We start from the raw sequence: 12,259 nt of genomic DNA, 5'->3' as shown, positions 1-12,259 counted from the left end.
GGCCATTCAGATTAAATGATTGGAGAAAAGTGAACTTCTGACGGAAAGTCCAAAAGGCCAGACTCCATCTTGAGCAGGCCGAGACCCTAGTGAAACACAGCAACAAATGGCTAGCTGTTCAACAAGGACAACAGGGAAGAACGAATTAAAGTAATACCTTAATAACAGTGCAATCAGCTGGAGAGAAATTAAGCTGAAGCAATCAGTACTTGGTCCATGCTTTAGCCGAAGGAGAGGAAGTGAAGCCAGCATACGCTGGCCAATTAGAAGCCAACTAATAAAAGTGACAATGAAACCAACAAATGTTAACCAAAAGGAGACGCTGCAAGTGCCTTGTTGTATACCAGAGGTCTCCAAACCTTTGAATGCCGCACCACCCCAGTTGAAAAATAAAAATCACTGGCCCCCCCCTTCAGAATGTCTCACAAATATTTTATAAAGATGGCAATGTTTAAATATGTCTAGATATATTTAAACATTGCAGGTAAGTACTGTTGCCATTTTAAAAATGCAATAACATGTTTCTGCTTAAAACAAAACACTGTTATCTGTGAAATGCTTCTTTTGGCCAGAGCCTGGCGCCCCCCTGGGATCACTTGAGGCCCCCCTAGGGGGGCTCACCCCCAGTCTGAAGACCCCTGTTGTATACAATATCACTCACAAGCAATAGCGAATGCTGCATGTGCTTTCACAGACGATAACTAAAAAGGACAAATGTTCATCCACCTTCTCGAAGAAAGATGCGACTACCAAATGTATACCCGTTATATGGTTATTATTGGGGTCTACAGGTAATGTAAGCTTACGAAAGTGCTCAGTAATTTCTGAAAATCCTCTGGTCTTTATATATATATATATATAATTATGTAATATATTATTCTAGATATTATTCTAGGGACATGTTGATATATATAATAGTGTTTTTCCAGAAATATATTATTTGAGGATATTACTCAGGGTACTCATATATACTGCTCTGGGTACCTATTGTTCCAGGTATATATAGATATTGTTCTAAGTAGCAGACTAATACTAACAGTAAACTCCCTGAGACGTCAACATTTAATGGCCCATTTTGTGTAAATGACTAGCAACATCTACAGGACTGGTGGCACCAACTAAACTCTGCTTCTCACCGGTAAAAGGAGAAGCACTGGTTTAGAGTAAAAGTTCTACCACACCTTTTGAACACCAATATCTCTGGAACCATAGGACCTAGAGAAATGGATCAATGACTTCCAGAATCATAACAATAAGCTGAGGGAAATGGACTACACACATTGTTGGAGAGAAGAAGACATTGCTACATGTATGTATGTTGGTATATATGTATGTATGTATGTATGTATGTATGTATATGGTATTAATACAGCACACACCTAGAGAAAGGTAGTGTGTAAATGGAGGGTTAGTCTCAAAGAGCAAAAACTATTACTGTTCATGATGTGGTTTTCTTTAGAGAGGTGTCTCCTTAGTGCTTTCCGAAATTGGAGCAGGGTTGGGGTGGTTCTGATGGATATGGAGTGGTCAATTCAGATGCTGAGTTCAGAGATGGATAAGGCGTGTTGCCTTTTTTTATTTTTTATTTCGTCTCCAGATAGACAATGTTATGGTTGTGGGAAGTGCTTAATTTGTGAATACAAAGGTGCCGGTGCCAAAGCCCTCCTCTTAAACATGCGACTGCTGTAATTAAATGTGTGAACATGGAACACTGAGGCGGCGTAATCCTGAAGCCATCTCGAGCCTCTTCAATCCATATAAAGCCACTTGTTGCCCCTGCAGCTCACTCTTGCAGCTTTTTACTTTCTCCCTTTGTGACGCTTTTTCGCTTTTCCCTTCATCCGTCTTTCATATATGTGTCTTTTGCTCGCAGCAAATGCTTGAGGCATAAGAATAAGCCCCGGTCCTCAAAAATAAGTGCTGGTGCTCAGCCCCGGAAACAGCAAGCACAAATTAAGCACTGGTTGTGGGGTGTAGTGAAAGCCACCGGAGGCGATGACCTTGTCAGCAAGATAGGCAGGGGTGCTAGTTGAGAGGGCCTTGTAGATGATGCAGCTAATGTTGAAGATTGTGTGAGCTGTCAAGGGCTGCCAGTGGGTTTCCATAAAGCTGGGGGTGATGTGGTCATATTTCTTTAGGGCCTTGTTAAAGCTTACGGCTCCATACAGGTGGCCTTGCAATAGGTGACTGTGGAGTCCAGGAAGCTGTGGAGCAGGGCACTGCCACCAGAGAACACAAGATACCACAGATCAACTGTATACTTTACAAAGAGTATATCTCTTGTTTCTCTGCTAAAGCATCCAATTCTTCCAACCAAAACTATGACGCTAGGCCCCCTTGGGAGCAGCATAACCCAAAGTCACCATGGTTTCCTCCTGATCATCACTTGTCCCCACAGGTCCCTCAGATTTAAACCTTTGTTAAGCACCACTCACCAACCATGTTCGACCCACTGTCCGGTAAGTGGTGGATGGTCATGCAACTCTAGTGCAGACTAATCCTACTCAGCACTAGATACTGGGTGGCTGTGAGAGAAATTAGGGAAGCTGCAACCAGGTATAAGAGTGGATGGAGTGGCAAGGGTAGCAATGTCAGATGTAATAGGAGAGATATAACGTTCTAACACTTTTTACGTCTAGATTGATATGAATCCAGAGGCTCCTCACCTGTTATATCAGTGTGATGCTTATTGTCTCTACTGCCAGACTGCCAATTGTATCACTACAGTATAAGTTGAGAAAATCAATCCAATTTGGGTATTAAAAAATAGCTCTAACACATTTTCTGAGCTTGCTGTCCACAAATGGCCAGGCTTTAACAATACCTGCATTAGAGAGAATCTCAATGTTCTGAGTCATGTTCTGCAATAAAGATGGTAATCTGCACTTCAACTTTGGGAGGTCGCATCGCATCCTTGTCAGAGTTCTGCTCAAGTTCCTGACTCAGTTTGCAATAAGTATACTTTAAGTACATGCAGGTCTACCGTATTTGAAGAGATCATGTAAATAGAATTATCTGAATACAAGGTTCTGTGTGGGTGATTAGTTTGCCCTATGTATCGCTCTGTTTCCCCTAATTTCTGACAGAGTTTTGATGAACCCACTGGGCGCTGGGGCCTTCAGTATGCTAGCAAGACCACAATGATCTAGGACGCAGGAAATGAACAAAACATGTGGTGATCTTCCACATACATTATTAAAGACAAGCTAAAATGCTTATTAAAACTTTCCGAGCCACTTGCACATTGTTGGTCATGATGACAACTTCTCTAACCCATTCTTAGTGAATGGCTTCTTAAGAAACAAATAAATCTAAGGGCTCCCCATAAGCTTCATGAAGGTTTATGATAGATCCTGGTATAATTCAGGAGCCATAAAAAGTGTGATGCAGATAATACCCCGTATCGATATAACTGATGACTAAAAAGGTTCTTACATAGTCGGTCACACTTGTGCATTTTTCTTAATACAAATCAGGGGTTGCACTCAATTACACAATACTGCACAACTGACCGACATTAATGTCCTTTCAAAATATGTGTTTCAGAAAAAAGCTGTCTTTAATCAAAACTAGTTTTAAACACCCTGCTAATGTTGTGCAACTTATCATCCAAAATGTTTCATTCTTATCACATCAGGACTTCTTCAGTTCTTAAAAAAAAAAAATATATATATATATATGTATTAATTTCAACATCAAGCTGCACAATGCAATACCTTACATAATCCCTAGTTCCATACCCATGGCAAAAATCTGTCTAGCTGTGGTAAGAAATAAATAAAAAAAAGGTCTTATCCTGAAAAGGTGAACCATTATCTCTTGCTAAGACATCTCTGTAACTAAAAAGCAAAAATACAGAAGCCCAGGATCAGTACCTAGACACTTGAATGGATTCAAACTGCAAACAACATAGTAGAACAAGATTTGCGTCAGATGCTTTTTAGGTCTCACCTGAGACAGCACATGCACTGTTGGGTCTCTTGTAAAAACTTTGAAAAATGGCTTGCAGCTCACCCATTACTTGCCATTAGTTGGTTTTGAAGTCACTGTAATTTCCTTGCTTTTCATTGGTCAGCACCTCTTGCTTTCAACTTTATGTTCCAGCATTTTTCCATTCCATGGAGCAAAGACAAAGTACAGCTTCCTGTCTGCCGCCAGTGTCCTGCTACTGGCAGCAAGCTTGTAGAGGTACTTTTTTAAGTTTCTTGTGTAGGACTTCATAGAGTGCAACGGCTTGCAGGTCCTATATATGCACCATTTCCCCCCCCCCCCCCATTTCTGTCTTTCTTACCCGTATCCCTCGCACCACCTATCTCCCACAGCTGCTTGCCCCCTTCAGTGCTTCCCCCATTCACCACTCCCCTTACCCTGACATCTGTTGGCACTTGCCCCATTGCTGCTTGGCTCCCCTCCTCACCCAGAGCTAGCTTATCATGCAGCCCATGCACTGCCATGTTATGTGCATGCAGTCTGAACTCTTCTTGTACCCCTTCCTGAGCAATTCTGAGGTGCTCTGCTGAACAGAGGGAAGCTGGCACTGGTGGGCATTGCAATAGGCTACACTGCCACATATAACTGATCCCTGGGCGCTTTATTTGCTATCTTTCACTGGCACCAAACCCTCACCATTGTGGCTTTAACTGTAGCCAGCTCCACTTACCCTGTCTCTGCTTGGCTGATCCTCCCTCTCACCAGAAAAAAAGTGCTATGGTCATGCCACAGCACCTTTTTTTCTGTACTTTCAGCCATGTTGAATAGTGGCTGTGCTGATGTGCAACATGACTAAAAAAACAATTACAAAGCCAATAGATCTTACATAGGCGAGACCTATTGGCTTTGTCCATGCTTGTTTAAAATACTGAGTACAATGTATGCACTGTTAAGCCCACTGGTGCAAGCTCAATTTATTTCCAACAATTTACTGAAATCTGATAGACTCTCTGAATTGTGATCCCTATGGATGGACTAAGAGGGCTTGGTTTACATCACTTTTAGTAACGCTTTGGTCTCTATATTCTCATGACAAACCAAAAAGTAAACTTGAAAACATGAAATTGAACTATTCCAAGTTATATTTGTAACATGGATAAAAGAAAGCCTAGGCATTTTCATAAATCATTCAAGGGTAATAGTAAGATTATACAAAACAATTCGAGCTAAGAATAATTAGAATGAAAAAAAATCCCTCTACCTCTTTATCCCCTTTGACTAAAATGACTTTGATAAGATTGGACTAAGACAGGTTAAGCAGGCTGATCTTGGCACTTGTAGCATTAAAAAGCTGCGCAATAAATCTGAACTGATCATTAAACACAAGTCATCCTTCAGAAAACAAGAAAATCACTCACAGGGACATGGGTCAGGATTGTGGATGCCAACAGCTCACGTGCTTCTTCAATCTTTGTTTTCTTGGGTCCTCCTCCCCACATCCTCTGTCTCCGCACCTTATTGCCAATGTATTTTAATGCCTATGAGAGAAAGATATTACGTTTTGAAAGACACAAACAGGAATATTGGTAATTCAACTATTAGACATTCACATACACTACACGTCTAAACTAATTAGAATGCAATATTCTAATCGCACAGGAAGCATTTACCCATAAACTGGTACATCAATGGGACAGTTTCCATGAACCAAACTATCAAGGTGTTTGCTAACTGGAATAGGCATGAATGAACAAGTTACTTACCTATAGTAACAAATTATCTGGTGGAGATGTATTCTAGTCGCAGATTCCTTACCATAGAATTTCCCCCAGGTGTTAGTCTGGATCTGGAGATTTTTTTTTTTAGCAGTACCCCTGCAAGCTGGTGTTGGTCGACTTATATCCGGCAACCATGATGCCTATGACGGACGCTGACACGCAAGTCCTATTTAGGCGCCACCCTGGCGTGCTGTTGTCAGGTTTTTTTCATGACTTTCCATGCCAGAAGCGCAGTGCCATGAAGAACACTCACCCTGGTGTGCCTAGGGCCCTGAAAGAGAAGTTTCTGTCCCTAGAAATCAGTTTGCAGACCAGGGAGGATGGGTGGTTCCGTATGGAATCTGCAACTAGAATATGTCTGTACCAGATAGTTTGCTACTGAAGGTAAGTAACTTGTTCATCTGATAGAGACTTCTATTTGCAGATGTAGGAAACTGGCCCCTTGTTTGCAGTACCCCCCTTTTTTGCCTGATATTTGATGCTAACTTGACTGAGTGTGTGCTGGGATCCTGCTAACCAGGATCCAGCACCAGTGTTCTTTCCCTAAACTCTACCATTGTTTCCACAATTGACACACCCCTAGCACACTTAGGCCCTCATTACAACTTTGACGGGCGGCGGAGGCCGCCCGCCAAAGTTGCGCCGCAGGAATACCGCACCGCGGTCTGAAGACCGCGGCCGGCATTCTGAGTTTCCCGCTGGGCAGGCGGGCGGCCGCCTTAAGGCCGCCCGCCAGCCCAGCGGGAAACAACCTTCCCACGAGGACGCCGGCTCGGAATCGAGCCGGCGGAGTGGGAAGGTGCGACGGGTGCTACTGCACCCGTCGCGTATTTCACTGTCTGCTATGCAGACAGTGAAATACAAGCGGGGCCCTCTTACGGGGGCCCCTGCAGTGCCCATGCCATTGGCATGGGCACTGCAGGGGCCCCCAGGGGCCCCGCGACACCCCCTACCGCCATCCTGTTCCTGGCGGGCGAACCGCCAGGAACAGGATGGCGGTAGGGGGTGTCAGAATCCCCAAGGCGGCGCAGCATGCTGCGCCGCCTTGGAGGATTCTGACGGGCAGCGGAAAACCGGCGGGAGACCGCCGGTTTTCCTGCACTGACCGCGGCCAAAGCGCCGCGGTCAGAATGCCCTAAGGGGCACCGCCAGGCTGTCGGCGGTGCTCCCGCCAACCGCGAGCCTGGCGGTCACAGACCGCCAGGCTCGTAATGAGGGCCTAAGTCCCTTGTAAAAGTTACCAGTGGTACCAAGGGCTCTTTGATCAGGGAGGGTCCCTAAGGGCTGCAGCATGTATTGTGCCACCCTAAGGAACTCCTCACAAAGCACATGCACACCGCCTTGCAAAATGTGTGTGTTGGTGGGGAGAAAAAGATTTAGTCGACATGGCACCCCTTACGGGCTGCCATGCCCTCAAACCATGGCCTGTGGCATAGGTAAGTCATCGCTCTAGCAGGCCTCACAGCCCTAAGGCAGGGTGCACTATACCACAGGTGAGGGCATAGTTGCATAAGCAATATGCCCCTACAGCATCTAAGTCCATTCTTAGACACTGTAAGAGCAGTGTGGCCATATTAAGTACATGGGCTGGGAGGTTCCCAAGGTGATCCAGCATCTTCGATTCCCTTTCCGGGGGTGCAGAAGAAAACGCGTCATGGGATGTTGAGGCTTGGATAACCAAGCAATGAGGGGTAAGGTGTTGGGTTAGGAACACCGGGTCGTTAGGCGCAGGCCTATGGCAGCAGGCTATTGTCCTGTTCACAGGAGCCCCTGTGCTGGGTTTGGGCATCAGTGAGGGCTTCATTGAAGGGCAAAAGGGGTTCTGGTGTGGAAGCCCGACTAAAGCACCTCAGTCAGGAGGTTAGATCTGACAGCCACTGAAGGCAGCTCGAGTCCCATGACCTCGGCCGCTCTTCGAAACACCATGGAATAAGACGCCATCTCTTTCATAGCCATGGTATGAGAAGAAAGCATGCCAGTCTGAGGGTAGGTGTTCAAACCACTGGCTTCTCCCAGTTCCTAGGCCCAATCGATAGGGTCTTCAGGCTGGTATTCTAAATGGTCCAGCGACCCCTCCATACTCTCACCGAACCTATAACCATAAGAATAAGGGTCAGGATCTGATCAATGGAGCAAAGTCCACACCAAAGTCGGAATCAGCGTCAAGTGATGTTGGTCCGGCTCGGTGTCAGCAATAAGTATGGTGTCGACGACGCCCACGGGCCCGGGCGGTGTCAAGCGCATTGACGCCGGAAACCTAGAGGAAGGTCACAATGATACGATCAACACCGGTTCGGATCCGGAAGCGGATCCCTGGGTTCTCCCCCAGAGCTGAGGTTGAAGCCACTGGCGCAGAACCCGAGGGGGCCCCTGCGGGATTGGAGGGTGTTCCAGCGGGGGCAGCCTGTCCAAAGACAAGGTGCATGGCCTTATAGAATTCCTTCACTTGGGCAGGGTTAGCTCCGGCTTCTGGAAACTCAGGGAGGTGAGGAGCCAACCCAGAAGTAGACTCCGAGGACGGAGGCCTAGAGCGACGACGCTCCTTCTCCCGCGTTGTGTCATCCGACCAATGGGGTGAAGTAGAAGAATGCTTGTGCTTCTTCGACTTCTTTTTATGCTTACCCGAATGTCCCTAGGATTTTGAACTGGACGACGCCGAATGGTGAGATCTCCGCAAGCAGTCTCAGGACCTTCCTCTCGACCGAGACTGGGAGCGATGAGGAGCCAGGCACGAAGCCGCAAGCAGCTTTAGGAACTGCTCCATCAAAGCTTTCATGTTCATGGTCCAGCACTCAGAGCACAACTTCGGATCCTGCTCCAAACACCAGAGACACATGAGGTGCGGCTCCGTCACAGACATCATCTAGTGACAGGAGTCACAGGGCCTGAAGCCGGTCTTCCGTGACGACATTCTCAACGCACCACAAAATCAAAAAGCTTCCGACAAAAGTCAAAAGTCCACTCATAAAGTGACTGTAGGGATAGTTCCCTTTGAATCTGTGCATAGGTTGGCACAGAAAGAGAAGAACTGATGTCAGAACCCCGGGGTGACACCTATATATGACCCACAACGTCATATTTGGTGACCAGGTAATGACGGACGCGGAGTTGATGGATGCCACCTGATGGTGCACAGGGGTACTGCTTGAAGACAAATCTCCAGATCCAGACTGATACCTGGGGGAAATTCTAAGGTAAGGAATCTGAAACTAGAAGTCTCTATCAGATAATGTTATAATATCGGTTTCCTATTAGACAGAACCTTGACTAATCACATAAGAAACCTATCTAAGAAGTCAAAACTGTTTTGTTTACCCAGAGGCAGTAGGAATAACTTCCATTTTTCCAGTGTAACTAAAATGATGGACAGAGGGGGCTTGCTGGTCTCTTAGAAAGAACAGAGAATGCAAAATGCAGAACATTTTTTTCGGGAAATCTCCAGAACTAGAACGATTACTGGTTTAAAAAAAAAACATATCATTACTTCAGAGTCAATAGTCAACCAGATGAAACAAAGTGTAAATATCTTTCAAAGACAGAACCTTTAAACCATTGTCTTTAAAAAAATAAAAAAAAAAAAGATGCCACCTTGCTCCTTCACAAAAACAACATTAGAAGGACCACATAACTAAGGTGGAATCATAAGACTGAAGGAAAAAGCCAAAAGGTAAAAAAAAAAAAAAAAAAAAAACTCCTCTGAAGATGTTCAATGATGACTGGAGAACTTAAGCTTACTGGCTCAAGAAAGACCAAAACTAGATGCCAGCACTGGACTGAAATACATAATTACCTGGGGCTAGAAACTGCTGCAAGATTAAGAAACTCTGCGTTATGATGCAAGTCATGAATTGTTCTGCAGCCTTAAATATCTGAAAAAGACAGAAATGACCCATAGAAACCGGAAGCAGTTACATTCTCTTTTAGACAGGTAATTGCCTATAAAAACTATGCCTAGGGCACCATTTACTGGTTTAATTAGGAAATTATAAAACATGGCTTGGAATGTAGTGTGTAGGAGGCTGGCTCAGTTTATGGTATGCTTCTATGGTGTGGCACCCTGTTTTCAGGGGTAGCTGAGGCGAGCAGCTGAAGCTTATCCAGGAGGAATGTAAAGAACTTACAATACCACAGTAGTCAGACTGTAACTCACTCACAAGAAAGAACCACACAAGTATTGCAAAAATAAAGGATACTTTATTACAGCACTACTAATAGACTAGCATTGGTATATCTCCATTTCAAGATATACACACACACAATATATACACAAAATAGCCAACAGGAATAACATAAAAATAGACAGGGCCCTATAGGAGGGCCAAACCATGTACTAAAAAGTGGAATAGTGAACCCAACCATGACAAGTGTGGTAGTTAGCCCGGGGCTGGGGGCAGATAGAAACACCAGAGGCAAGTATTGTAAGAGTCTCCAGCAATCAGGTGTCCCATAGGCTAACACACAGAGTTGTGGATGGAGTTTGTGGGATTCAGGACCCTTCCCATCCCAGTGGACCGCGAGGAAACCAGCAGACAAGAGGAAGGTTGGAGAGGACCCTCATCCCACGATACCCAGAAGAAGGAATACCTACACCAGAGGACCCAGATGCACAGGGGAGAAGGGACTCTCTCTGAAAACAGTGGATGCCTCGGATTGTCCAGCTGCTGTCATGACCCGTTGACCAGGCTGGTGGAACCCAGGGATGGATTTCAGACGTAGGGGACCTGCAAAGGAAGGGGACAGAGTCCAGCACCCTTGGAGGTGCCCAGGTGGTGCAGGTGGCAATGCCCACCCTCCTGAAGGTACAATTTCTGCAAGTTGGTGGAAGATGTCCAGCTGCGGGGCTGAGGAGCAGCAGAAGATCCCAGACGTCACCTACGAGCTGTCCCTCGGCGGTTACTGGATTGAAGGAGGGTCCGTGACCAGCCAGGTCACCAACAAGCACTGGCAAATGCAAGCAGGAGTTGCAGCAGGATTTGCAGAGCTTTGGGTACCAGCAAGGTCAAGGAGACTCTATCCTTGAGGACGAGTCAGGGCTGGCCCACCGCACGCAGGAAGGTCAGCGGAAGTTGATGGAGCCCCCAAGAGTGACCCACAGGCGAAGGACACATGTAGTCACAAGGAGGCCTTACCAGCACAACAAAACAGAAGTCCCATGTAGCAGGACAGGGGCTGATCTTCGAATTGCAGAGTGCTGGAGGCCGGGGCATCCTAGCACCTGAATATCTCCTGGAGCAAGAGTCAATAAGCCTTGGCAAGCGCAACAGTCACGGTGCACAGGGGTTCCAGTCCAGTGGCAGGGGCCCACAGTCTCTCGAGTAGGATATAAGACAAGCAGGACACAGAGGGGCCCACAGACTCACCACCTGTGAAGAAGGATCTTCAGATGTCCTTGGGCCAGCAGACCCCATCAACTGGCCGAAGTTGTCTTGAGGAGCCTGCGGATGCAGGGAAGTGATTTTTTTACTGCAAGGGAGATTTCTTTGTGCTTCCAGGTGCAAAGAGTCCTTGTGACCCTGGAGGATGCACAGCCTTGGATGTTGCAGAATTCTTGCAGGATCTGGAGAAACAATGTTTCAATGATAGCCTTCCCACTAGAAGCAGACTTGTTTGGTTCCAAAGCAGACCAGCAGTGGTTCAGGAGGCCAGGAGCAGAAGATGTCTTGCAGGGAGTTCCTTGGAAAGTCTTGCTCGATGAATCTGAGGACCCACCCACGAGGGAGCCTTTAAGTAACCATAATAGGGGGTTGGTCACTCTCTGAAGAGACCCACCTATCGGAGGGGGTCAGGGATGTCATCTGCCTGGCCTAACGAGTCAGATGCACCCAGGGGCCTCTGCACATCTTATTTCCTGGATTGCAGAATCTAGTGCCCACCTGCATCTGGACAGGGGGGTGGTCCCTCCCCAGTTTTTTGTGTAGTTTCGCACCAGAGCAGGAACCAGGGGCTCCTTAACTGGTGCAAACTGGATTATGCAAGGAGGGCACCAAATGTGCCCTTCAAAGCAGGCACGGAGAGGCCACCCCACCCCAGCCTTTAGACACCGAACACACAGATGGGATGTGGTCACACCTCTCTTGCAGGAAATCCTTTGTTCTGCCTCTCCAGCCTCAGCCTGGCTCACCAGCAGTAGGGTGTCTGGGTTCAGCAGCAGCATGAATTGGAAGCTAGATCCCATAAGGCTGCACAGGCAGAACTGGGGGATCCTCTAAGGAACCCCAGAGTACTTGGAGTCATGCAAATAACACTGGAATTGGTGTAGTTGCACGATTCCAACTTGTTTGATACCAAACATGCCTAGGTTCGGAGAAGCCATTATGTAGTTGGACCACTTGTGTTGACCAGTGTCCACTACATACCTTAAGATGGCTTCCACACAATTATAGTTCATAGTCCAGGAATGGGGCCTGGGGTCTGTAGGGGCACCCTGAGCATGAAAGGGCGCCCTCACACTCTGCCCTTGGGCCTACCAGAAGGGTGACTTATAATGTCTAAGTGCAGTGACCAGGTTTAGTAGTGAAGGGGTGCATGTACCATTTCATGCAGGCTGTAAT

The 12,259-nt window shown here is 46.5% G+C and overlaps 1 protein-coding gene across 1 annotated transcript in view; it reads right to left on the bottom strand.

Moving 5' to 3' along the window:
- POLR3B (RNA polymerase III subunit B) overlaps window positions 1-12,259 on the bottom strand; it is a 776,005-nt gene that overhangs the window by 436,508 nt on the left and 327,238 nt on the right. Inside the window, exon 11 of the mRNA XM_069228350.1 lies at window positions 5,349-5,468. Coding sequence (XP_069084451.1) covers window positions 5,349-5,468 — 120 coding nt within the window. The remainder of the gene's footprint in view (window positions 1-5,348; window positions 5,469-12,259) is intronic.

This window comes from Pleurodeles waltl, chromosome 4_1 (genome assembly GCF_031143425.1).
Source record: "Pleurodeles waltl isolate 20211129_DDA chromosome 4_1, aPleWal1.hap1.20221129, whole genome shotgun sequence".
In the NCBI taxonomy this organism is placed as follows: Eukaryota; Metazoa; Chordata; class Amphibia; order Caudata; family Salamandridae; genus Pleurodeles; species Pleurodeles waltl.
The sequence above is the reverse complement of the archived record's forward strand: the minus strand, read 5'-3'. Positions and strand labels throughout refer to the sequence as shown.